Source organism: Tinamus guttatus, unplaced genomic scaffold (assembly GCF_059628265.1).
Source record: "Tinamus guttatus ecotype Peru unplaced genomic scaffold, ASM5962826v1 Tinamus_guttatus_pri_ptg000045l, whole genome shotgun sequence".
Taxonomy (NCBI): Eukaryota; Metazoa; Chordata; class Aves; order Tinamiformes; family Tinamidae; genus Tinamus; species Tinamus guttatus.
The window spans coordinates 2,746,833-2,773,990 of record NW_028288579.1 but is presented as its reverse complement, the minus strand read 5'-3'; the positions used below and the strand labels follow the sequence as shown (position 1 = coordinate 2,773,990).

At 48.9% G+C, this 27,158-nt stretch overlaps 1 protein-coding gene across 1 annotated transcript in view; it reads left to right on the top strand.

The window, feature by feature from the left end:
• The window catches only part of RAB11FIP4 (RAB11 family interacting protein 4), a 79,269-nt gene that overhangs the window by 6,002 nt on the left and 46,109 nt on the right, over positions 1-27,158 (top strand). The window contains exon 2 of the mRNA XM_088538079.1: positions 22,405-22,492. Coding sequence (XP_088394205.1) covers positions 22,405-22,492 — 88 coding nt within the window. The remainder of the gene's footprint in view (positions 1-22,404; positions 22,493-27,158) is intronic.

Below are 27,158 nucleotides of genomic sequence, written 5' to 3'. Positions count from 1 at the left end.
AAATACAAGAGCTTATCTCTAAGTCTTGAGACCTGTTTGGTTCTGCAGCGTGTTCTGCCTTAAACTGAATGGGAGTTGTGAGCTGTGAGGTCAAAATATTGCGAGGAGATGGGATCAATGAATGGGACAAACACCTGGAAAAAATCATGTATTTTTTATATTCTAAAACTGCTTTGATTTACTTTCAGTATAGTGCTGATGGTGTTATGGTGATATGGGATGAAGCTTGGGGATGCTAGAGACTGTTGCTTTTCGATTTCCTGAAATGTGAAGAGAAGGTGCCCATATTGTCTGTTCTGGAGGAGACAGACTGGCAGCCTGGTGGGATAAGGGGTTTCAACCAATATATTCTGGTGTTATTCGCCCTGCCTCCTAATGAACTGACCCCCTGCTGGGATCCAGATGCCTTTGGGAGCATGGGATATTCTTTCTCTATGGCACTTCTGTTGTTATGATAAAAAACCTAAACAAATGTGCAAACAGCTTTGTCCATATGTTTCTGGGGTATTAATCGATTTGAGAAACAACCTGAAACATTGTTGATTTCCCTGTTTGTGTAGCACGTGACTACCCAACTAGTTGAACATATTTTATCCCAGGAAACCATATGATGTTAGAACACAGTAGCAAATATCAAGTCAGAAGGTGAAGTGCCACAAAGATGTCAACACTGAGGCAATTTGCAATTGTTGGTACTTGGCCTTTTCTGCCTGTGCAATGGTGTATTCTGTCACCATAAAGCAATGTAGACGCTTCCCCTAATGGCACTAGGGCCACATTTTTCAGTGTTATCAACTGCGTGAAGCAGCAGGCAGCTGCAGGACTCGCACTGTAAGGATTTCAGTGCTCTTGTGTGCTGGATTTGTGTGGTTTTGTGTCCAAGTACAATAGTGTCTGCTCGGGAGCTGTCTGCAGGCGGCTGAGCAATGCGGGAGGAGGGCGCCTGAGGAGGGCACTGCTAAGGGAAGGAAAAGGGGGGTTTGGGGAGAGAGATTTTGCTGTCACCTCTCCCTGGGGCTTCTAGCTGCATCAGCGAGAGTCAGTGTGGGGGTATTTGGTCCAGACAGTCCCAATGCCATTGAAATTGGGGATGCAGCTATTGCAGGAGATTGGATGTGGGATTTGCTCCTTCCCAACTGCCAAGTGCTGCCTGGTGGTCAGTGGTGTGGAACAGACCTTCTCTGCATGCAGCCTGGAGAAGACAGGACCTCCAGCAGCTCCGTTCAGGCATTTTGCAGTGGGAGTCCCTGGCCTGGTGGCAGGGCAGGCTGGCCAAGCTGGCAGCTGTGCTCAGTGCTACATCTGGGCACGTGATGCAGCCTCGTCCGTGTGCCCCCGTTGGCCTCCTGGGCCAGCTCGCTCAGCCCTTCAGGGTCGTGAGGCTGATGTGCGGGAGCAGGAGCCAAGCAGCCCTGTCTCACATAAAAACATATTTTACATGATTTTTATTCGGAGCTATTTCAGGCTTTCTGCAGCCGCCATCACAGGCGACGTACAACCCTGCGCTTTCTTCCAGATCCACGCACCGCCGGCTCCGGTTGTGCCTGGGCACAGACTGTGAATCTGATAGACCCGCTCTGTCCAAAGCAGGGATGTTCTCGGGGAACTGAGAGCCGTCCTGGGCAGTGGCTGCCACAGGGGTCCCTGGATTTCAGAGGTGGATGGAGGGGCCGCGCTGAGCCCAGGCGTTGGGCTGAGTGTTCGGTCTGAAGCGTGTGTGTAATAACAACTGCATCCTGGACTTACGTTGTGCTTCAGATGTGTACACAACAACTTCAACTGAATAAACATGCTCCCGTGGTGCAGTAAATTAATGTTTGTCAGCAGTCAGCAGCTTGGATAGCTTTGTGGAACAGAAGAGGAGTTTTGCATTTGTTATTAGAGGGGTTCTGGGGGAATTCCAGTGACGAAGAACTGTTACTCTGGCCTACTGGTTTTGTTGAGGTACTTAAAGTGGGGGAACCCAGTGCTGCTGGGAGAGCTACAGATAACGTGATGCTGAAAGCGCTCTGGAGCGCTGTGCCTACCTGATCTAGAAAAGAAGGGCAAAGTGTAATTGTGTTTCTTCTTGTTTTGGATGCCTGACAGCAGGAGCTTTGCCACTGCTTCCATTATAAAAACCCACTGCAGACCGAGCCGGTCCAAATCAGCGTATCCTGGCCCTGCCACAGACGAGCTCTGTAAACTTTTGTGACTCATTTCACAACCCCAAACATCTGTGTCCGCTCCTGTTGTTAAAAAATACAATCTTTATGATAGAAAGTGTGTGATTTTGTTGTTGTTTTTTGTGTTGTGAGTCTGTGTAGAAAGCTGGAAGAGCTTTCAACAGTAGCATAAGAAAGAATACAGGAACTATAGAACTTTCTCATGAGTATGTGCCTTGTTTAGAGAAGGAGATTGGTTTGAACAGGCTGTTGTTGAAAACCATCATTTGTGAAAGTCTAAATTTGTTTTTTGCCTCTTGTTGGCAGTGGTGTGTGAAGCAGGTAAGTGGCATGTATCATAAATTATGTATGTCAGGCACTAGAATGCAAAATCCAACTCTTGCAGCGAAGGCGATGGACAGATGTAACTAGAAAAGTAATTGGCAAATGACAAACTTACTTTGGGAAGGACAAACTTCAGGGAGGATTGAAAAAATGAGTAAAAAAAAAAGGGAGAGAGAAAGCGCAATGATCCACTATTTTTAATTAACTGGAAAAAACTTAGGCCATGATGTTTCTGTTGGGGTTTATGGGGATCCTGCCACCTTAAGCGATGTGTTTTTATTCTCCTTCTCAACGCCATTCCTACCCACCCCGATACTGTTCCGAACTACAGCGAGTCAGGTTGGCACGTGCTGGAAGTGAGTTCAGGTGAACGTCCCCGCCTGACAGCTCCGTGTTGGGGTGACGGATCACCACCTTTACCAGCAATCTGCGGCGCGCATCTGTTCTGCTAGTCAGCCTGACAGCTGACCTTCCTGTTAAACTCGAGGATTTCCGGATATGTGTCAGCCAGATTGGAAGAGTGGCAAAAGGTAAAATATTTGATTTACTTATCTGTGCCCTGGACTTCTGGCTCGTTTTTTCTTTGTAAGTAGACCCACGTAATTTTGCTTACCCTCTTTTTCTTGTGATACTGTAAAAGAAAATTCTCAATAATAGGCTGCCCTTCTGCATGATGCCTCAACACATTTCCAGAAACTCAGCAATGTGGTGTGCAGGGCCAACACTTTGGCACTTCTGGCTAGGGCTCCTCTCCAAGCAGGTGGAGCGGCCGGTAGAGCTTCTGAACCTTCCATAGGAGCCATTCCTTTGGGAATGGGGGTGAGAGTCTCACTTCAGAGGCTCTCTGCTTTGGCACGTGCTGGGAGGAATTGCTGCTGTCGGTCTCCAGTCCCGGGACACTGGTGCTCAGGAGGAGGAGGAGCTGCAGGCACGGGCAGTGGGGAGCTTTAACACAGCCAAGTCAGTATTGCCTCAGAGGACCATAATCACCACTTTCATTCTACCTCTCTGCTCTCCAGCGCTGTCTGGACTGCCTGTTATTGCTGAAGACTATTTAAAATAGTGCACTGTGTTCTAGCTATCCTGTTCTCCTGGTTTACTCCTTCCTTCTTCAGGGACAGCTTTAGTTTGGGACTCGTGCTTGCATGTGTTTTGTGATGGGTGGCTCCGGGTAATGGAAGTGAGCATGGTCATTTAGTGCTAGTTGTGGTATAGCAAATTATTGCCTTTTTTGGAAGAGAATGGTACTTTAGAGGAGTTGGTCTAAGTGGTTATAAACATGAATGATTTATGCAACATTTCAGGTGGAAGGCCTGCTTGACTGAGCTCAGTTGGTGGAATAATGTGGCTGTAAATTACCCCTGGGCTTACTGCAACTGCCTGTTGACTTTTTCCTCTCTTTATTAACGCCGCTAGCTCTTTAGCAATATGTTCTGTTCGGTGGCACTTTTCCTAATTCAGAGCTTGTCACTGATTGCACTTTTTAGAAGATGTTGCACTATTTTGTGGCAGTGTTTCTCTAGATTTACAGCATAGGGTGAAAAGAGTAGGAGTGTAGACTCTCCTTGCATAGAAGGAGATTGCTGTAGTGTCTGTATTTAGGGAAGGGAGTGAAGAGACAAATCTCACATGCTTCTGTGTACAGAAGGATGGGCTGGCATGAGTAGTAGCTGTGATGCATTGGGTCTGTTTTTTTTTTTTTTTTTTTTTTTTTTTTTTTTTTTTCCCTTCTGCCTTTACATTGCTGTGTGATGAGATATGTGAACCTGGTTCATCTTGTGGAGTTCTGTATGGTGCCGGATACCCGCAGGGAGACCCGTGTTCCCTTCCTCGGGTGTCCCTGCGGCTGAGACCTGCCGAGGACACCGCACTGCTCCTCTGGAGCGCTTCCTGCACATGCACAGATACAGGACTGGCCTGATATTCCGGAGATCTTATGTGAAGAAGCGAGTCCGTGAAGGCGTCTCTGTGATCTGACCTCACAGAGCTGGCACCTTTCCCTTTTCTCCCTGTGTAACTACTTCAAAGCTTGTGGTGTTAGGTGAATACGCCCTGTCTTGGACAGCCCGTGTGACAGTCATGGGACGTATTTCTCTAGTTAACAAAACCCTATTTTAATTTCTTTAATTTCTTTAATTTCTTTTCTTGTTGTCATTGTTTTTCTGTTTTCTCTCCTGCTCTTGCTACCAATCGAAACCCCTCCCTTCTGCAATCAGTTAGTCCTTACACCTGCTTAACTCGGAGGGGCTGTCCTCAGTACTGCTGTGTGCCATCATCATCATCATCTCCAGCTGTGGTTTCCCTGACAAAGAGCAGGAGGAGGAGGCGGCTCTTTGGAAACCTCCCTGTGAAATGGGCTGCTGGTGTTTGCACTGCATGAATATCTGTGTGCGCCTTATTGCCCACATGCAGTAAGTGATTTCTGAGAGTAAACTGTCCGCCTGGAATGCAAATCGATTTTAAGACCAGAAGTGTGTGCTCAGTGCCCAGGGTAATTAGACCGTGATGGCGATCCAGCACAGGAGCAGATTTTAACTGACCTTTCAAAAAGTCATTCCTCTTTCAGGAGCTCGTGGGGCCGTTTGTGACATCAGCTGCGAACGCAGGGGATGTCATAGGACATCAGGTGGGAGGACGGCAGAAGCTATGAGAAGATTAAATTTTGATTGATTGTAATTTAAATTCCCATGCTGATTGCTGTAGTAGATGCTTATCTAACTCCACTGAAACTCAGTGTCTCCAAAAACCCCTGGTCATTCTTAAAAGTGGGTTTTTATTTTCCAAGTGCAGGAGAGACTCAGGAAAAATTTGCTTTGGCCCTAGGAGAAAGCTGAGGAGATCTGAGACCCAATAACACATTGTTCTCACTAGAGCAATTTTCCCCGCTGCCGGAACTGGCTGTTGTGATTTCTCTTATTAATGAGGGAGCTGTTGTTCCCTTTAGGTGCCATTTCCATGATATTTCCTGCTTGGCACTTCAGAGGCAGTTATTAAAGAGCTGATTTGATTCCTGGGAAGATTTCTTAAAAATCTCTGTTAAATGGGTCACAACGTACCAAATACTCTCAGCATCTCTTCTTGGGAGGAGCAAGGAAGTCAGGATTACGTGGTGCTGAGCTGTGTATCAGCTCCTGCTTTAAGGAAATGCCATGCACGGTTCTTAAATATCCATCTCTGTTCAATCAGTATTATCAAAATAAAACCCACCAGGTTTTTAGAGCTGGATTAGTAGATTTAGGTCAGAGGTTGTAAATGAGTGTGACTCAACTGTGTGAATAAATCAGTTCCCTTGATTGTGGGATGAATTTACACTTCCAAAGCTTTTAATAGGTAATGAATATTCAAGGTCTGCCACATGCTAAGAGATCTGAAATGGAGTCTTGGATTCGTGCAGCCTTGGCTCTCGCTCAGCAAATGTTTGTTACAAAAGCGGCGTCTTGGAGGTGTAGACGGCGGTGCTGCTGTGATCCTTCATTTTTTATTTTTTGTCTTTCCTGTTGTTAGTAGGAATGCAGGGGGGTGTGAGGATGCACTAACTGCTGCTCCTAGGAGACACACTTTGTCTCGCTGTGCTAATGCAGCGCGTTGTCCCTGGCTGCATTTGTAGGGACTGAACAGTCACCCAGGTGTCCGCGGAGGGGATCCGGCGTCTCCCTGTGCCCTCCCGGGGCTGTGGGGGCTCTTTTCCACCCGGGTCCTATTTCCTCTTCGTGCAGATGCTCATTCTGCGCTAGTCTTCGTGGTGAGGGCAGCTTTGCTCCATGGCTGTGCAGCCTGGCTGGGTGGCACAGCTCGAGGCCCTTCAGGCACCAAGATGCCAGGATTTTAGCAAACCTTCCTGAGACTCAGGAGGCTGCATTGTTCCCTGGTTTGTTGTCCATTTTTACAATACTGTTCACAGCAGTGCCAGGGAGGAGGGAGAAGATGCAGGTGCAAGGATACCTGAGTTAAGAATAGCCCAGTTTGGCTGAGAAGATTTTTCAAGTTGGTTGGTTTATTTTTGCTTGCAGTAGAGATTTCTTGCCAACATCAGCTGTGAAATTAATTTGAAAGTCTGAGTTCAAGGTAGCTGGATAAGAGAAAAGGATTTGGCAGCACTGTGGAAATCTCTAATCAAAAAGGGCCTTTAGAGCCCCTGGCAGTTCTCCCCAGCACAGCCGTGCCCTGCATGGCGTGTGCCAGGACTGAGCTGTAGCTGATGAAGGCAGAGACGACAGGGCTGTGCCCCACTTAGCTGCAAAGGGCATCAGCTTGCTGCTGCGCTCACTATGTGGCTCCAGGAGTGCTGATAATGGTCAACACTCTCTAAAGTGGGGGAAAATGAGACACACGTTATTAGTTATCAAAGTGGAGCTGGTGATACCTGCACGGTCAGGAATTTCAGATGTTTCACCAGCAATTCGAGAGTGCCTGATGCTGGTAAGTACAGTAAGAAGCTAGATTATTAGTGCTGAAAATCATCCAGTCTAAGGTAAGATATTAGGGCCCTCACAGGAGGGCACAGATCTCCTCTATAACAGCACTGAAAGTCAGGTGCAACAGCTCCAGCTGTGCCCAGATAAAGTCAGACACTGATGCCCATGGCCTGGCTTAGGGCAGAATTTACACCAGTGATAAAGGCAAAGGAGAAGGGGTGAAAAACACTGGGCTTCAGCTGCACCAGCCACGTGAGCAGTGCTTGGATCCCAGTGAAGTTGGTTTGGTCTGTGTGTATGAAGATAAAAGCACTGATCTGAACAGGAGCGGAGTTGAGCAGAAGCCTCAAGCTGAGTGCATATGGCAGTGATTTGTTGAATTTACACATTAATATATATATTTTTTTTTTCAAGAAGTCCCATATGATCTGGTGGCATCTGATATCCGTTTTAACAGGATTCTCTAAAAACTATTCTGAAAGCACAAGGGATGTACAAATGACAGATGCCAAATGCTTTAACCACACTGGAATTCCGCAGCTGAAATGCAATTCATTACTAAATTCTACAAGCAGAGTATAAATTTATCATTTCTGTTCTGTGCCATAGGGCTTTTCCAGAAAGGAGCTTAATTTATTGTTGGATTCTGTTTTACTGTCTGTAAGAAGACCTAAGGAGTAGAAGAAGCTGCTGAGGGTAGTTGTGAAGATGGTAACGTGTTTAGGACCCTGCTGGACGGTTTCCTGCAGGAGCTGGGAACAGGCGAAGCCCCCGCGCGTGCTCGTCCTCCGCGCTGCAGCGGGAGGGAAATCACCCCCCAGATCAAGATGTTCCACGGTTATATTGTCAAGGCAGCTCTGAGTCACCACTTCGAGATAAGACAGACTAAATGATGAGACAAAATATTCTGACAACCTACTTGGTCTAGAAGCAAACACTGTCTGTTCCTTGGCAGAGATTTCTGATAGACTGGGAGCATTTATTGCCAGTTGCCCGGTGCTGGCTGCTGACTGGAGCCGTAGATGCCTTCGTTTGGCTTAAAACATTCAAATATGTAAACAAAATAAGCACAAATGTAAAGATAGGGGTCATATCTTTTTGGAAAAAAAAGTTTAAATTGCTGTTTTACTTTACCAAGGATATCTAAAATCCACCCAAATCACTGCTAGAAATGAGAATGCTGATATGCCACAAAATAAAATATGTAAAAGAAGCCTTGTGATACAGGTACCCTCCACCTACAGTTTGCAATTAAATCTGATCTTTTAAAATAACCCAGGTGCAGAAAAGATGCTTGAGTACAAGGAGCTTCGTACACCTTTCCTGGATCCCTGAGAACTCTACAGCAAAGCGTAATCAGGGTAATGCAAATAACTGAGGGAAAGGAAAACGTAGAGTGAATTTTCTCAAGTGAACAGATGGCCTTTAAACTCCACAGGACTCGACTCGGAAAGTAATGTGGGCAGTCTAGGATCTAAGACCCTGAATAATCTTATGGTGTCCATGCAACTACTAACACTTAATGAAACGCGTGTGCTAAACCTGTTGCTGATATTTTCCTTTATGGCTATTTTCTGCTCATGTTTCAGTCTCTCCTTTCTCCTTTGCTACCTGCAGCCTTGCTCGGAGGCCTTAGGTAGGATTTATGTGCTGTCTTTCTTGCAGGGATAGCAGACTTGGCAGCGGCTGCTGTCATGCTCCCTTCTGCCCCTAAATCTTTCAAGTCTAGCGTCCCAAAATTAGCCACATTCCCTCTCAGCAGGGCTGAGGACGAGCTGTGAGAGCGGAGGCAGGAGCTGGGATGTGGCAGGAGGTCTGGATGTTTATCCAGACTTTTTTTTTTTTCTTTAATATTAAAAATCTATCATCTACACAGCGTTCTCTTGAATTTGGGCCTTATCTGCATATTGGATAATCTGTGCATTGGGGGGAAAAAAAGAGAGCATTTGAGCATTTGTGATTCTGTTGAACTGGATTATAGTAGGAGGATTAACAATAAAATCAACAGATTCCTGTTCACTACTTGAAGGTCTGTCAACATATTTTGATATTGTGTCACAGTGATGTATTAGTCGGCACAACAGCAAGTATTATGTGAAAATGTTATATCTCTGTCAGGAAATTGGCCAAGTTACCCATTACTCTCATGACCTTATTGTCTTTTTAAACAGCTTTTTCTTCTAAGCAGTTTCCCCACCTCATCCTCTTCTAAATCAAAGACAGGGTGTTTTTAGAAGCTAGAGTCTGAGTTGTGGCATCTCATTTTCTCCTGATAAAGACACACTTAACAGATAATGCTGAGGCAGCTAAAAAAAACTGCCTTTTTTTTTCCCCATTTCAATGCCTGCTGTGAGTGTTGGTGGACTGAGCTTAACCTGGCAGCAGCCCTGCAATGCTGGTCATTTGCCATGCAGTATGTAGAAAAGCTTCCAGCTTTCTAATTTATTTTATTTTCCATTCTTTAGCAACTGGAACAAAGAGGCTCCTGGGGTTTCAGTCCCATAAAATAAACTTTTCTCAGACAAATGGAGATGACTATAAAGTTGCAATATCAGTTTGCAGTGTTTCTGGATCTCCAGTGGCTTTGGCAGGACCTGGAAAGGACTGGATTAAAGTCCAATACATTTGCTACAGCACCTATCAGAGAAGCAGAGAGAGGTTAGCAGTTATGTAGAGAAAATCTTTAGCAGGACCACAGTGAGCAGAACGGAGCTGAAAATATGTGTAAGAGGAATTAATAAGTGTCAGAATCATTGGGTTAGTCTGGAAGAGAATAAGGTTTCCTTCCGAGGACCTGCTCAGTATGTTTGATTTTAAAAGTATGGGACAGGCAGTGATGGTGATGGGTCCTGACGCTTCCAATCAGCTCAGGGGCAGTCAGCAGAAGTGCTGGTGGGGAGATGCGGTGAGCACGAGGAGGGGACGGGTGGAAGCGCTGCCCGGAAGGAGGTTGTCAAGTGTCTCCGAAATGCTGAATGCAACAGACTGATGAGCAGTGGCCGAGCACGCGTGCGACTGCTGCGCGTATTGCAGATGTCTTTCTGAGGAGCTTTGGGCTTGTACTGATGACAAGTGTGATTTGGAAACTCCACAAAGTGCTTGGAGGCAGGCTGTCTTGTTCCTCCTTTAATTTCTTGCTCAGCATGAAGAACAAAACCTTACCCCTTGCTCAGGTTTGTGTCTTTACAGAAAGAGTAGCTGCAGTGTTGTCTGTGGCAGTGAAGATGCAGTTCTGATTTTATGTGAAACTTGTAGTTGTCTGCGTTGGGCTTTGCCAAACCTGGGCCAAAATGCCTGTGAGCACCGAATCAAAACTTTTAAATGCAGACAGTGCTTGTCTAACTCTCCTCCGCGTCTCTGTCCTTGCGGGAGGATTTCACTCATCTTTTCAAAGAGAAGCCAACGATGTTTCATCTTAGGCTGACTAGCTTTGGTCTTTGCTGCTGAGAATCCCCAAAGCTTCGTGCTGCTCTTTTGTTGTCATGAAAGAGAGAACGATGGGGAGAACCTGTCTCTCCCCTGGCGCTCCTGAGGACGCTAGAAATGCAAACAAAGGAAAACAGAGGATCTTATGACCTAGTGGAAAAGCGTCTGGAAAAAAATTACTGTTTCCTTCGATATGTCATTAGTTGAGCAAATTCTGTTTAGGATTTTTATTCCCTCAGGCCTGTCCTTTAAGGGTCTGTCTCTGTTCCGCATTGCTGTAGTGCTGGTCTAACTGCCTGCGCTGTAATGAAAACCTGATTGATGCCACTCCGAGGTTGGAACTGGGCCTGTAGTGGTTCCATTCGAATGAAAGGAGCGGTGCCAGGTTATGCTTAAAGCTGAGGAGCCCTATTGGCAAAGCAGTTATGTAACATTCATGCAGGAGAAACAAGGAGGGGATTAATAAACACCCTTTTTAATATTTACAGGTTTCCTCAGAAACCTGTATTAGCCATGAGCCCTAGCACACGATGTGATCCTCCAGAGAGCCTCTGCTGAGCCCCAATGGGCTCAGAGATCACAGGGATTTTCGGGGCCCCGTGAAATGACAAGGCAGACGTGATCAGCTGCAAGAGCAGCGATGGTGCCTGCCGTGTCACGTAAGTAGTGTTGAAGGACAGAGACTAAGGCAAAAACAACCAGACCTTGCCTGTTTTGCCCTGAGAGCACAGCTTTGTGTTGTGTGCTGGAGCAGAAAGAAGAGCCCCTGAACCGCTCCTCTCGTGCGGTGCCCTTGCTAGGAAAAAAACACTTCATTGTACGTGTGACGCAGCGGGAGCCTTTCTGCGCTGTCCTTCCGATGAGACGACAGCTGATGATTATATGAAGAGCTACAGGCTGCCTAACCTCTGCTACCCCAGCGTAGCTCTGAGTGCTTTCACAGGGGGAAATAACACAGGCAGTTGGGGAGAACGTCTGGTAAAGGAGGAGGACATAAACTTGTTTTTTCCGGCTCTTTCTTCTCCTGACCGGCCCAGTGTTACCTCCAGCATTCCATGCAACTGCACACGGAGCTGGGAGCTGTGCCGTTGTGTTGTGCCCCTCGCTGCAGACTGGCTGCAGGAGATGTGCCCGGGTGGCCTCGCTGCTCGCTCTGCTGCGTTGCTCCATCAGGGGCAAGAGGAGGATGGCGGTGAAAAATCCATCTGTGCCAGCCCAAACGAGTTCTCGTGTTTGATTCTTGCCATGTCTGTCTGCCTCCCTGCAGTAACCTGAAGCCACCGTCCGTGTTACAGTGTGAGGCAGCTGAAAACACCAGGTGAAATCAGAGTGTTATGTTGGCGTGTGGGTTGTTCTCACATACCATATACACTTAGCTCTGTGATTTAGCAAAATGTGCCGTATGCGCTGGGACCATTAATCTAAACAGACTAATTATAGTGCTTTCATCACCTCTAGAGTTTTATGGGAAGCTTTTTGCCGTTATGCAGCACCTCTTTTTCAGGATCTGGAATGTGCTGTTGCTGACTGGGAATGGGGAGTGGGGATGAATGTTCTTGCCAGCAGACCATGGGCCTGACCCAGATGTGGGCCCTGGGATAACAGACCAGCAGGGACAGCTGGCATCCAGGAATGTGATTTAGCATCAGCGTGAGCAGGAGGGTCTGTCCTGGCAAAGCAGAGGGCAACATGCAAGGTTTATTTGTAATCCAATTTTACAGCTCATGTAAGGGACTTTTCTGTCTAAATGGACTGGGGACTGCATTCTTGCTACTGAATTAGCAGCTGTGTAAGTGTGACCTGGTGGCAGGGAGATGTCCTATATTGGTTAACTGGCAGCTGGATTTTATCCAGTATCAGAGGTTTTTTTAGGCTGATTAGTGCTCCTTCCTGGCCTGTCCCTAGCCCGAAATAATCACTCTGTGCAAGTCGTGTGTGTATTTAGGCCATATTAAATTTCTGAAGATGGTTTCTCACCAATATGTCAGGGAGCACCGGGAGCAGCGGGTTACAGCCGAGCGTTCCCTGGGAGCTGCTGCCCCGTCTCTTGGCCAGGCTGGAGGAATTATTTCTCCATCCCTCTCTCCCCCTGTGCTGGTTATTTTTAGAGTCTCTCCATGCAGACATGTCAGTTGTTAGAGCAGTCAGTGCTGCAGCGCATGAGAGCACAGGCCAAACAGGTACAAACCAGCCAGGCTCGGTGCTTCTAGTAGGCTTTATATAACACTCTATAAGGCACTCATTTCTTTTCATATGTCTGTGGCATGTGCCAGCTAGTATTATTCCAGGCCCTGGAGCAGGATAAGATTTGATCTGCTTTTTTCAGTAATGAGTTTCTCGCTGTGAACCTATTTTAAGGACAGATCGAGGGGCAGAGAAAGACCTGCTTGATCGCTCAGAGGTTCTTGGGTTGCAGTGATTGCCACGAGTACTTATTTCATTAGATGCAGACCCATACGTATGGATCCATTCCCATAGTGTTTAAGCACCTCAGTCCCTGCGTATTTGTTTTCACTGTCATAGGGATCACACTCACCCAGGTCTTCCGAAAGCTGAACTCTCTTCCAAGAACTCATTTTGCTCATTCTGCGTGGAGGATGGAGGTGCTGTATGTGTGTGTTTACGTGTGTATGTTTATGCGTGCGCATCCCAGACCATTCAGCACAGCATTAGCCTTCCTAATTACCTGTGCTCCTTTTTTAATTGAGTATTTACCTAACATCTGACCTTCTTTAATGCACTCATACACTGAGAGCTCCCCTTGGAGTTCAATCTGCAGCTCTTTGTTCAGGCAGAATTCCCTTTATACTCGTTAAACGCGCACTGGAGCAGGGCCAGCAGCTCCTATCCAGGCTAAGCCCTGGCCTGTTAGACAAGGAGCAGATATTTTGTTTTTCCAGCCTTGTCATTAGACATTTCATGTGCAGTTTGTGAGTTTTGCTGTGGGATCCCAAGGGGCTGTTCCAGGCCATGGAAAAGCATTAGGAATAGAGGGTTTCCAAGCTGGCTCGCCCTGCCGCGGGGACGCTCTCTGCGGCGCAGGCCGTGCCGGCGCAGACGAGGTCCGGCCGCGCTGCCCTCCGCGCTCCGGGGTGTCCCGGGAAGGGCTGTCCCCACTCTCCTCCCCTCCCTTTGCTCCGAGAGCTCCAGCGTGGCCCGCTGCCTCCGCAGCAGCTCTTGAGCATTAGGGAACCTCAGCAGCTCTATGGGCCCTGCTGGCCCGTGTCCCTGCAGCAGGGCTGGGGAAGGGGGCAGGAAGGGCCCCGCTGCGCTCACACACACACAGCACTCACCAAGAGCAGCTTCAGCCATCGGGAGGGCGACAGGAGGACAGTGACTGTTTTGGAGAATAGCATCATATTATGTTCTTCTCCAGGCAGATAATTTATTCAAGGAGTGACAGATTGTCTAGTCAGTCTGAGGCACTAGCCTGCAACTCGCGTCTAGCTGTGGCTGCCGCGGATTCCCCTTACTGTCAATACGTGCAGTATCCATGCATAAACTTAAGCTTTTAAACTAATAACTGTGTAGCGAAGAAAAGCCTGTGAACTGAAAGGCCAGGAAGAGGTTGAATTGTTGGCTTGTTTTTTTTTTTTTTTTGAGGAAAAGTAGGTAGCTTAGCAAAAATATTGTACAGTACATGTTGTATCTGGAAGTGGGGTGAGATCTTGGAGAAAAGGATACACGACTTCCAGTCTCAACCATTCTGTGACTCCCCTCTCTGCTCGTGCAGGGGCATCTTAACTGACGGCTGTCTCCTTGTGCCGGATTCGCCCGAAACTCATTTCTCCCAGGATTTTCACCAAAGCATTAATTTGCTATGCAATTTCTCCCATTCAGTTTAATTTCAGGGCTGCTGTTGAGACACTGGCATTGGAGAGCTGTTTTCTCCGATAATGAATCCGTGCTGAACCGCTCCAGATAAACCTGGTGCTACCTGACTGTTTTCCTGCTCGTTGTTTAAGGGCAAATCATGCAGCGGCCACGTGACTAACTGCCTGCTGCCCCTCCTGAGACCTGGCTGTTTTGTGCTATGTTTGACTCCCACCGATGAATGAGCGATAACGGGCTGGGTCTCATTGCAGCTTGTCGCAGCCTTCGCCTTAATTTGCAGGAAGCCTTGGCCTCAGCTCTGCTAGAAGTGGAGGAGAAAGTGATAATGTGACCCTGCTGATTTTAGTGCTTTCAGGAAAATGGTTCAGCACATTAACCCCTTGTTTCCAGAGCAACGTAAGAGAAATGCCGGCAGAGCGAGCAGATGGCTCTGGCGTGTTTTCAGCATTGCTGCCGGTTCCCATGGCGGTGCAGACTACGTGGGATTCCCCACAGACTGTTTTAGGATGGGGAGGCCCAGCCGAGTGCCTTGTTTTGCAACACTAGAGCAGCGAGGAGGAGGGAAACAGGCTCCTGCTCAGATCAGGTTTGTTTAAGTAGCTTGAAATGAGAGATTCCCACATATGGGATGATGGATGGTGGAGGAGTCTCTGGAGAGGTGTTGGTCGTATGGTTACGGCGTCTACTCATTGCCTGCTGCTGCATTGTATTAGAAGGGACCAAATAAACCAGAAAATACTGCACCAGTGGTGTCGTCCATGCGAGCAGTGGGTACATTTGCCCCGAGGTGCCCTGGGGCTTGACGCAGAGCTGTAGATGGCAGAGGAAAAACTCTCCAGCATTTCAGCGGTCCCTGAATTGCAGCTCGGATGGGGAAGGTAGTTTTTGTAGCTGTGAGCAGTGTCTTGGGGATGTGCACCCTGAGGAGGCTCTGAAAGCTTCCGGATTCCCGAGTTTTGTTCATTTTCATCCCACTTTCTCATAAGAGGACACACAATGGTACTTCTCCGCATGGAGTCAGAATGGGAGCACTTTTGAAGCTTGTGGGTGATTCTCTGTGCTCATGGAGTGTTTTGGGCTGTAAGTGGAGATGAGCTAGTGAGGTATGTGGTGTGAGAAGTGATTCCTGGACCTAATAACTTTTGGGTCTCTGCTGTGCTTGAAATTCAAGTATGTTAATTGCAAAATATGGGCATTTAATATCTCAAGAATTATATTTGTTGCTATTCCAAATTATGTTTGTGTCATCTTGTGTCGTAAAACTGTAAATGATTTCTCAATGGAGAACAGGAAAACAAGTCGTAGCATCAATTTTCCTGGCACTGCTTGCATTCTTGCCACAAGTGCACATTTACGGAGGCTCATGGAGTATTATGTTCTCTTAATAGCTTATTTCCGTATTAGCAGTGTGTTAACCAAACCCATCTCTAATGTGTTCCCTCTGTGCTGCGCCGTGTGGCTCCCTCCGTGTGTTGCTGTCAGGAGATGCTCAGAAGCTGTAGCCCGTTCCCCGCAGCGGCGCAGTCCTGTCCCCCATCGCGCCGTCCCTCTGGGCACCGCCGCCTTCCCGGCACCGGCTCTCCCGTCGATGCTATCAACCCTCGACCCGGGACACGCAGCCCTGATCCATCGCTGCGGCCCCCGTGGGGCGGGAAGAGGCTCTTTGCTTTCCTGCCGTCCTGCCCCTCGCTTGCGGGCAGTGCTGCAGAGCCTCTGTTTGGGAGCCTCTCGCGGTCCGTGCAGCAGGGCAGGAGCGGAGCTCCCATCCGCGCTGCCCCCGCGTCCCTGGCTGAGCTCCGTTCCAGGGAGCTGGGCATTAATAACACGAGCACTGCAAGCTGCTCCTTGCCTTCGAACGCGCTCAGCCACCTGCAATGCCTCCAAAACCACCCTGTTCCTGCCGTGGGGTTATAGTTCACTGGGATGTTGCACGCACACAGCAAAATGCAGCAGCATTATGTGATAATTTTCTCCATCTGGATCACTGGTAGGTGTTTTACCACTTGGACTGAGGCCCCGTGGACCCAGTTGATGTTTACGAGATGAAGCTCCGTGTCCTTTCAGGGCTCAATGCCAAACCCCGGAAAGGCAGTGGATGGTCTCCCTTCAAGCCAGGTTTTTGCAGTGGAGACACCTAGTAAGTTATGAATTCCACAGATGTGGTAATTTACTCAAAGCCAAGATGGCTCGACAATTTCCTTTTCTCCTTATGCTACTGTCTCAAGACCTGCCTTCCCGTTGGTGAACTGCGTGTCCCAGTTAAAGCAGAAATTGAGGCAGTAGCTCCCACTTAGAGCAGCCTTGCAGGCAAGCCAACCTGCAGGCTTGAAGCCTACTGATGAAGCACTGTCGGGGAGTGACTGATGCTTGAATCAAAACTGAAGCAAATTCAAGCCACGGTTCCCAGCAATGATGTATGTTCCTGCACGGCCTGGGCCCAGACAGCAGCTGATGGAAATTCATGGTGCTGTTTGCAGTGACATGAATTATTTAGAGCGCGCAGCGGCCGGAGCAGCCCGGCAGGGCCGGCTCCGCGTGCTGCCCCCGGGATCGGGAGCGTTGCGGCCGTGCAGAGCCGGTCCGGGCAGAGCCCCGCTGCGCGCTGCTCCCAGCACATCTGGTGGTTTTGTCAAAATACCTCAAGCGATAGCAAATCCAGCAGTCCCTCCCCCTGATCTGGTGGGTAAACACATGCAGTAAAAGAAAATAGAGCTATATTTCTAAATGGAGTTTGTTTAGTTTTAATTTGCAGCTAATGGTTCTTTACGGCTCTTCTCTGCTAGACTAGAGAGGCCTTTGGAACCTGCAATTTCCTGTTTGGAAAGGTCTTTATAGGCAGTGAACAGATTACAGCTTGGTCTCCCTTTTTTAAGGGAGTTTAATTTACCCTTTTGGTAAATTAAACAGGAAGGACTCTGGAAGGGTGGTCGTACAGGGCCTTTTCCATAGGCCTTGAAGGTTGTGTCTGTTTTCTGCATCCAGGCTGGGTTTTCAGCATCTCTCTCAAAGTGGGTACCACAACTGCAGGAACATTGGTCTCTCCAGCACAGTGTAAAATCATTTCCCTCATCCTGCTCCCTTTGCAAATCCGTGGATCCCAGTTCTCCAGAACAGAGTCCTCCTCCCTGTTTGTGAAGACCGTGTTACTACTTTTCCTTCCTATTTTTTGTGTTCTGTTTTGTTTTGTGACCTTGCACGGGTGTTTAAGAGGCTCTTTGTACAGGCTTCGCTCATGAAGTGAGCCAGGAGAGTGTGAGGCTGCCCGAGTTGTTCTTATTTGTCATCCTCTCATCTGTGAATTTCATCGTCATGGTTTCATATTTACTCGCGGTCTGTGGACGCAGACCCGCAATAGCTGTGGGCACGGAGGAAGCCTGCGCTCCCTAAAGCAGCGCTGGTGTCCCCCGGCCGGTCCCCCCGGTGCTGGTTAACCAGGACGGCCCTGCCTTGACAGGTTGTTCCTGGCAGGGGCACTTCAGGGGAATCTAATGGTTCAATTCATCATTTGGGGCATTTTTAGAACAAAAAAGTGGAGGGCTGTGAACTGCTGTGGTCTGTGAAGAGAGGAGGGCAAAAAGTGCTGTGAAGGTGCAAACCTGTGTCCCTGTGCAGTGGTGCAGAGCGATGCGGGAAGGGGATCAGCCCCGCGGGGACCGAGTGAGGACGAACAACCGTCGTCCTTGTTCCGGGTGTGCGCCGAGCTCGCGGTGACGGCGCCGTGGGCACGGCCTGCGGCGGGGCCCCCTCTGCTCCGAGGGTCCCTCAGCAGCCCAGGGGGCTCTCGTGGGGAAGCAGGTTCGCCCCAGGCCGAGCGGCAGCAGGCCCATGGCAGAATGAACCGTGCACACGTGTTTCCTGGCCTGCGGGTTGGGTGTTTTCCTGGTTCTCTAACAGCACGAAAATCAGAAAGGATGGTAGTGCTGCAGCAAGCCGACTGCCTCTCCAGTGGTAAGGTTCAAACCAAATGACAGATGGAGTTCAAAGAAAAATGCCCTCCTTCCCCTGCAATTTCTAGGACACTTCGCATTCAGTACAAACAGCAGGTCTTTTGAAGACTCCAGATTTCAGGGTCGTGCAGCAGGACACTGTCTGAAACCCCTGCTGAAAGAAATGAGCACAGCTGTGGTGTCTGCAGGCACGAAAATAGCACCGTGCTTATTACCCGTAAAAGCCTTTCGGGTGAGTCTCTGAGCGACCCCCTGGCCTGACTGTGGGCTTCTCCCGAGGCTCTGCAGACACCAGGAATATCCTGTCCCAGCTTGTGCGCCGCTCTGCACTGCTAATCCCTGCTCTCAGCCGCGCAGCTCTGCCTTGGCCAGCGCTGCTTCCAGAGCTCTCCCCTTGCTCTGCACCGTGTCTCTGTCAGACAGGCTTCATCTCCATTGCAGAGGCTCTTTAAGGTGTCCCTGGGCTCCCCTTACCCTTCAGAGAGCAGCAAACATCACGTTGCGACGCAGCGTAGCCGGCGTGCGCGTCGCCTGAAGTGACCTCTCGTTGCAATGGGGAAACATGTTGGTGCTGAAAGGATAACCACGCGTGGAGCCGAGCCGGTTCCGCAGCCGGCACCCCGCGGTTGAGCCTCTCCAGAAATGACAGGCGCCCTCCCCGAGGCTGGACGTTCCTCAGGCAGCCCCTCGCCGCTGCCTGCACGTGTGGGTGTGCGTGCACGAGCCCTTCTGCAAGCGCCAACGCAAACAGGGGCCCAGCCGAAACCCTCGCAGCTCCCCCGGCCTGGGCGCTGCCGCCTGAGGTGAAGGCTCAGCCTCAATTCCCTCAGGCAGTTTGGGAATTTCTTCATCTCTCTTGTGCTCAGTTACTTGCATTACAAAAGTTTAATGGAAAACCTGCAAAACTGGGTTTAGGGCAATCGGTGACTGAAGCACTTTGCTTAGGTGATAATTTCTCTTCCTTTGAAGACATTGCTTAAACCTGAATATGTGTATTCTCTGTTCCTCTGCAAAGCAGCTACCTTGGCACATACAGTCTTGATTTGATTTTAAAATGCAGGTGTATGTGACTGAGAAACTGCCACTAAAATCACAGGATCAACTCTGAGAAGCCTGCGGTGGCAAAGTCGCCCGGTGCCACTGCTGCCTTATAGCATGATATTGAGCTGCACAGAGGCTTCCCGGCTGGCTGCAGGAATTCCTGCAAAAAAACCTAAGCTCAGTCCAATGCCTCCAGTGACAGGAGGCAGGAGACAGGATCCTCCAGAGCAATCCTGAAAGCTTTGCAAGGAATATTTGCCTGGATTGCTTTGTTGGGAGCTTGCTGTTTGTCAGAGTCACAGGCTGATCTCGTAGCCTACAAGACTGGTGTCTGGTTAGATGTTGTTGCCGTATCCATATGGGAACAGATGCCCAGCGAGCGAGCGTGCAGTTTAGCATCAGCACCTTCGGGGCCAGGCTGGCCTGCGCCAGCCGGCACCGTGGTTGGGAAGATTCCCACTGCAAAGCCTTGCTGCTCCAAGCCTCCCTGGCCCGCCTGGAAGCTGTTTGAATGTGTCCAAGTGGAAGAGTCTGGGTAAAGGAATTGCTGCTGCTGCTGCCTCCTCTGTGCTGTTCGTGGAGGTGAGCGGGGCCAGCAGTGACCCGGCTTTCCTGCGTCACCGGTGGCTCCACTTAATTGGTTTCGGGAAGGATTTGCAGCTAGTCTTCTATGCATTAAATCCACCTCACAGTCTCTGGTGAAGCAGCAACGTTTTGAAACACGAACATATCTTCTGCTGGTATAAATCAAAATGCCGGAGCTTGTTCTTCCTTTGCAATGATTCTAAAATCAGAGCTGAAATCAAGCAGTGAATTAATTAGAAGATCAGTGGGAAGGAAGGTTTGCTGACTCTTGGAATATAAAATGTGAATTTTGTCTTTTGACGATCCAGAATAGAACATGCTGATGTAATTTATGTGTAGAGAGGATGATGCTTAAAATCTGTATCTAGGCAGAGATCAAAGTTGCTCGTCAGGGATATCCTGTGCTTCTCCCCGCCAGGCTAGAATAAACATGCCAAGACTTGGGGGAAATGTTGCTCTCTGTCTTTCTTGCTTGGCTTCTCCTGTACAGCTAATGTACTGCTTTGTCAGTGGTGGGATCACATTCTCCTGTTCCTCTGTTGGGATTCCCCAATCTTGCGTTGAGTGCTAACACAAAGCAGGTGATTGATGGAATTGCAAGGTAACGGAGACTGCTGCCGCGTGGCTCTGCGGTAACCCTGGCCCATGTTTTGGGGCTGCTGTGGCCCGTGGTCGGTGCAGCCCTGTGAGCGCCTGGGAGGCTTCAGTGCCCTGCGCAGGGCTGCGCTGTGGCCTCCTGCTCCCGCAGCTGGAGCAGCACTTTGCAGAGCGCTGCTGTCTGTGCGCGGTTGCAGCGGTGCTGCCGGGCAGCAGTTGCAGCGGCGCTGTCTGTGAGCGGTTGCAGCGGTGCTCCCCAGCACTGGTTGCAGCGGTGCTCCCCAGCAGCGGTGCTCCCCGGCAGCGGTTGCAGCGGTGCTCCCCAGCAGCGGTGCTCCCCAGCAGCGGTTGCAGCGGTACTTCGCAGCAGCAGTTGCAGCGGTGCTCCCCGGCAGCGGTTGCAGCGGCGCTCTCCCCGTTCGCAGGAGCTCTGCAGCGGCTCCCGCGCTCTCTTCGCACGCCGGCAGTCCCGAGCGCAGCGGCGCAGTGCGGCGGGCGCCTTCCCGAGCTGTCCATGGTTCTGGCCCCGCCGCGCTCGCCTGCTCATGCCGTGGGAAGCTGCGGGGAGATTTCCGAGCGGTCACGGGCCCTGCAGCTCCTCGTCTGCCCTTTCTACGTGAGATGGCCAACCAGCCAGCGCGGTCACGGCTCCACGCGCAGGCGAGGACGCCCACCCTGGGGACGCAGGGCACTATTTCAGGGCCCTTGTTTGCCTCAGAAGTTGCCCGTTCCCTGAGGAGTTTTGCTGGGAGGAAGGACAGGGCTCCGCGGCAGCAGGAGGTGCTGCTCCGTGGGGAAGGGCTCCCCATGCTCACACCGATGGGAGCTCTAGGTTTGCTTGCTCGCAGAGGGACCTTTGGGTGTCATGCACACACATTTGTGCCTTATCTGGAGGATTTTAACAAACCGCTAGGTGTTTGCTAGCACGTAAAAAGAAGAAGAAAAAAAAAAAAAACAGAAAGCCGAGAAACTGGGTCACGCAGATTCCTTTGCTGCATGTCCTTCCAGCAGGGCTTTTGCTGCTGCTCAGGCTGTCACACGTGAGCTCACGGTGCGGTCGACGGGTTGTGCAGCATCCTACGTGCCTTGTCTTTGCCCCCCGCGCTCGTTTATCCTCCAAGGATGGCCGGGCCCCTCTCAAGGTCGCGGCCCGTGCGGGTGTCTGTGAGCTGTGAGTGTCACTGCGGTCCCGGGACGCAGGGACAGCGGCAGCCGGAGGTCCCGGCACGGAGGCCCCGGGCTGCTCTGCCGCTCGCCTTGCTCTCCTGCCCCAGCCGTGTCCCTCTGCGGTGCCCCTGTTCTTCCCGCAGCCTGGACACCGTGACGGGCAGCGGCGTCGCCCTCCCACGTTGCTTTCCTTCCTCAAAACCCTCCTGAAAAACCTGCCAGGCCTCTCCAAGGCAGACACCAGTGTGGGGCCTGTGTTTAAACTCAGTGTAATCTCCTGTTACTGCAGACAGCGTTCAGAAATGCTGCACCACGAAGGTGGTGAGCAGTGAGAGCATTGCTCATGTGCATGTGGTGCTGAACAGAATCACTCTGTCACGCATGAATCTGTTCATGTTGTTAATATTTTGGAATTTTCCTCTGGAAACCTGCATTCTCTATTGCGGCAAACAAGTTTTCATTTGGTTCCATGTGCCTAATGAACTTCCACTCCTTCAGTCTAGATTTTTCAGGGAGCGAGACTGTGGGTTGTGTCTGTCCCTTCTTCCCCAAGAACTTTTGCTCAGAGGGATGGAGACCACACAGGTGTAAAGCTCCTGTAGGCTGCGTGTCCACACGTGCACCCCTGCAAGGGGAAAGGCTCTGCCACAGATTCACCCTGTTGAAACTCCCGAGATCCACGCTGGAGAGCGGCGCCTTGTCCCAGCCGCACGGGGCTTGGTTGGAGAGGGCACCAGAGAACCCAGTGTGGGATGTGGCTTCTCCATGTAGACCTGTTAGCCAAATGAACATTGCAGATACGCTTTTGCTTGGGATCCTTTTGGAAGCTATTGACTAGTGCAGAGTGAGCTGACCCACCAAGCTCAAGAAATATTTAATGATCCTTTTTTTTTTTTTTTCTAGGTGGAGAAATTGACAAAGTACTTGGACCCAAATGATTTGGGAAGAATCAACTTTAAGGACTTCTGTCATGGAGTTTTTGCTATCAAAGGTATGTACATATTTATTAAAAATACCCACTGTAGTTCCAGCAAGGTTGCTCTGGTTGCAGGAAATGTAATGAACAAAAATAATTATTTGCAAGTAAGCAATGTTATAACCAGCTTTTCTGATTATTTCAGACCTAAACCATTATGGTCCCCACTAGTCCTTTGTTGGCTCTCTCTTCTGTCTCTGAGGCACTAAGCGATAAAAATCCCCAGGTGGGTTTGTGTTTCTGAGCAGAGCCGCTGAGCGAGCCCTTCAGCGAGGGCTGCGTGTTCCTGCCGTGTGTTGCTCTGGATTTAGCTGGCGGTTTTTGCTTGGGGCAACAACCTGGTTATACCCGATGTGGGACCGGGCTCCCTGCTGCCTTTCTTTGGGCTGTGATTGTTTGTGGTGAGCAGAGGGCAACGCTGACAAGTGCATTTTTGTTTCTTATGCATCTCATATATCAACGGTAAGTGATGCTGGAGTTCCTGAATCCTGGTTCTGCAACTGTTAGAGATTCCCTGGCTTTAGAGAGTCTCTGGGCTTTAATTTCTTTATAAGGAAACTTAAGACCATTATAGTTCTCTTGAGGTAGTTGCAAAGTACAATTAATTCATATTTTCAAACTACTTGAGGCCTTATATTGGAGTGAAAAGGATTAATTATAGGTTGGAAATGTTGAGGCCTGGGAGCTAGAGTCCAACCCGGGAGCTAGAGTCCAAATCATCTCCTTGGCGAGGAAGTAGAAAGTTCCTGGCAGGAGGCAAAGGGCTATTACGTTATTGGACTTAGCCATCAGGTAGAGAAGCAAACAGTGAAGAGCTTTTTAGCAGTTTTGCTGCTGATTAATTTTCTGTCCTCCTGCAGCAAAATATTCCAGCCTGCCCTTTTCCTCACAACTGTGTCCTTAGCGAAGTGCCAAAGTGTCATCCCAGCCTCGAGGCTCCGTTTGAGGGACAGGCTGAATGTCACCGCTGTGGTGGTGTGACTCCAGGGGCTGTCTCTGCAGAGCCTGCAGCAATGAGACTCTTAGGAAGCTGTTGTGAGGCACGAGCACAACACCACACCAGTTTAAATTAACATTTTTGGCAGCTGAGGACAGTGTTTAATGACATGAAATTACAGTGAGAAGCTGGTCTCAGTCCATGCTCATGGGGACACCACTGGAGGTGACAATGATGTATTTGAAGAGAAAGCAAAGGAAAGCCCTGAAGCACCAGTGTATAGACACTCAAGTCTGCATTAGAGGTCTTCCTTCCCTAGGAAATGCTGTCCAAACTGGCTCCAGGGTTGACTAAGAGAGAAACTTTGTAAATTTTCCAGTAATTCTCTGAAAATCGCAGTTTACAGATGTGCATAAATGGACAAAATAAGATCAGGAGAGGAGCGATGTCTAGGAGAAGATGCTCTATTGTGGCACATGAGTGACGATGCCCGTGTCCGCGGTCAAGGGGACGCCGAGGGCAGTGCCCCCGGGAAGGAGGAGGCTGGTACCTTTCCCTGTGCCCCGTGCTCATCCCTGCTCTCCCTGTGGGAATTGCCTCACGTATCCCTGTCCTCGAGGTAGGATTTGGCCTGCAAAGACATGGCTGAATCAGATCTCTGGGACACCTCGTATCTTGTACCTGGTATCTCAGAGAGACCCTAGAGCCCTTAGACAGGGTGTCTTACAGGCCAGGGCCATGTGCTCGGTGGGTGTTAATTACTGTGTGTTTGGGATCAGATCCAGAGAAACCTTCCAGTGCTGCGGAGCGCTCTCAGCGCGTGTTAGCACTCACAGCGTTCCCATCGTTAGCGTTATCCGCACTCACACGGCGTGGGATCGCAGGAGCGGCTGCACGTGTTCCTGCTCAGGCGCTGTGCACGCTTGCACAGCTCCTCATGACAAACTGCTCCACTGCTCACCTCACACCAGGAAAGCTTTCCTGTCTGCAGCTGCAGCCATACCCTGTGTGCTCCTGTGTCGGCGCCAGAATAGTCTGGGGAAGCGACGCAGCTTCGAGACTTCCAGAACTTCACCCAACAGCCAAATTCCCAGCAATTTCGGCAGGGTCAGTGTAGGATCCGCTCTTGTTTGCTCTGTGGAGTCAATAAGAGTTTTTGCTCTACTGAATTTATTCTACTGATCCAATAAATATTTGCTGCCACTTGTAATACTCAGAGGCTTGAATGGAACCATTATTTTTAATATCCTGTGCAGGCTGGTTAGGTCCTGCAGCCAGACGTGTTTGCAGGACCAGGTTCTTGGTCTATTTAGCAGGCTCTAATTAAGTCTGACCCGTTCCTTCTATTTTAGGAATTCTGTCGTCCTTCTCATAGTCTCCCTGCTTTGGTTGATACTCAACCAAACCCCGACAAATGAAGGGGGAGCTCCCCCTACTGACCTTGCTGCTGCAGCTCACGAGGTGAGCACGAATACGAGTTAACGAGGGATTAAAACGTAGGGCAAACATATTCCAGCTTATAGCGTTAGGCATGGAAGCAGCCCTGAGCACTGTAGAACACTTGCAGAGTAGTGGAGCATTTTTGCAGTATTGAGTAACAGCAAAGTTACTGACTCTTTCAGACCAAATCCTGCAGCCTCTTTTTCTCCTGGAGCAAGAGAGTCTTTTCCCTCTGTCTAGAAGTAATAAGGACATTTAAGTTATGCTCTGTTATGATATTTGGAAATGCAGAGGTGTGGGAGCTCCTTCATTAACTGTGTGGTAGAAGCGCAGCTGTGAATCCCCACCTGCAGTGACAGCCACCTCTGAATCTTCAAAACGGTGTTTTTGACCATTATGTGCCTTCAAATATCCGTGACTCTGCTTCCCTGCATCGTCGGGCATCTAATTACTGCAGGTGGCTGCAATGCTTCTAAAAGTGCTCCAGCTACGTGAGCAGATAAAAGCTAAAGAAGTGGATACTTTTCTCTCTGAGGTCTGAGTAATTTTGATGAAAATTCCAAGAATGCAGATTTACCCGAAACATAAAAAAATGCTCAAAAAAGCTTGTTGACTGTTCTGCTAGCTCATACTGTGACAGGATATCTGTAGTATGAAGCAGTGTAAAATAATATAGTATGAAATTTGACAGTTTTTCAAAACAAAGTATTCCAAAGCAAAGTACTTCTGGCTGTCCTGTTTCATGGTAGATTTTTCTTAATCTGCCTTTTCCTTCCATTGAGATGCTTTAAAGAGGCACATTTGCAAGTGCCGGTTTCCCCCAGAACCATGCTGAGTTTTGGCCATCTCTGCTGTCCTCAGAATCTGCTTTGCAGCTCCACACTGAGGAGTCTTGTGCCAGCCTTGCCCTGCTGATCTGGTGCAGAGTGGGAGATGGAGGGGTTGCAGTCCTGGAAGAGGAGGTTATCTTCATTGGCTAGACACCAGGATTTGGAATATGTGCCAATGTCTAAGGTCAGGACAGCTGTGCTAGCCCAAGAACTTCAGAAAAGCCCAACAGAAAACCTCAAGATCTTCAAGAACCTTAGAGGCTCCTGTCTATAGATCCTAAACTTCACAGTATATCACAGTTGGAGATGATGTGCTGAATCTGTGTGTTCCTGGAGGAACATCTTACAAACAGGAGTGGAACTTAGGTCCTTCTCCCTAGAGACATCCTATGAAGAACTCGGCTCTCGTGTTATAGTGACACTACAGATCTTTAATGAACTTAAGCTGGTTACTCTTAGAAGCACTTCAGAGTTTTTAAGGCTCAACTAAATTTTACTAAATACAGCCTGAAGCCATAAACAAGTCTAATACACCAATAAAGATCCAAGAGTTGATAAAGTAAAAAGCTATTGCCCTTAGGAATAATGCCAAGGGCCAGCTCCATTCAATTAGGTAACCAGATTTGATTTCCTATAGTATTAAAATTGCTAAATTGCCTATGAAAATTGCCTGATGCAATATGAGTTAAATCTCCTTCTTGGAGCATTTGCAGGAAATCACTTTGCTGTGATTTGCAGATTGACCATTTGTTAGCGTCTGAAAACAATTTCTTTTTATGAAACTGAAGGTGAATTTGTAAAGCTGTGTGCTAAGGAGAGTCCTCCTTGGCATCCAAAGCAAAGGAAAAATTCAAAGCTTCATGTCTTCCCGTTCAATGCCTCGGAATCACTTTTGTCATGCATGGAGTCAGTGCTGAAGGAAAGATTCCCAGCCATAGCAAGGGGCAGAGAGAACAGGATTGCGTGGAAAAGCGAACGACAGTCGAAGTGAACCTCAGTTTGCCTCTCCATGGATCAAGCACAGCAAGATCTTGTGGCACAAGTCGGCATCCCAATGAAGTAGCTCCAATCAGCCGTGTAAGCGGCTTTCGGTTTTACTGTTTCCTAGAAAATGAAATTATAGCAATAATGGGACATCTTAGCTCAGGAGCTCCTTAAAGTAGACAGGAAGTTTTTCTAAGCTTATTTGCAATGTTTTTTTTATTCTTTTTTATTATTTTTATTTTATTTATTTTTTAACATAGACAGATTCTAGCCTTGGGTGCATATTGCTGCAGAGCTTGAAATATCCATCCTGACAGTTCTGCAGGGCCCGACAGGAATGTTTCTCCTCAAGAGAGATCCTAGTAGCCGTGAGAGATACCGTGTGTGCTAGACTAAACTACTCTTCTGTACCAATTGCTGTCCAGCACCTTGATGTTCCGTACTGGGATTTGCCAGAGCAAACCTTGATTTTTTTTGTTGTTTCCCATCT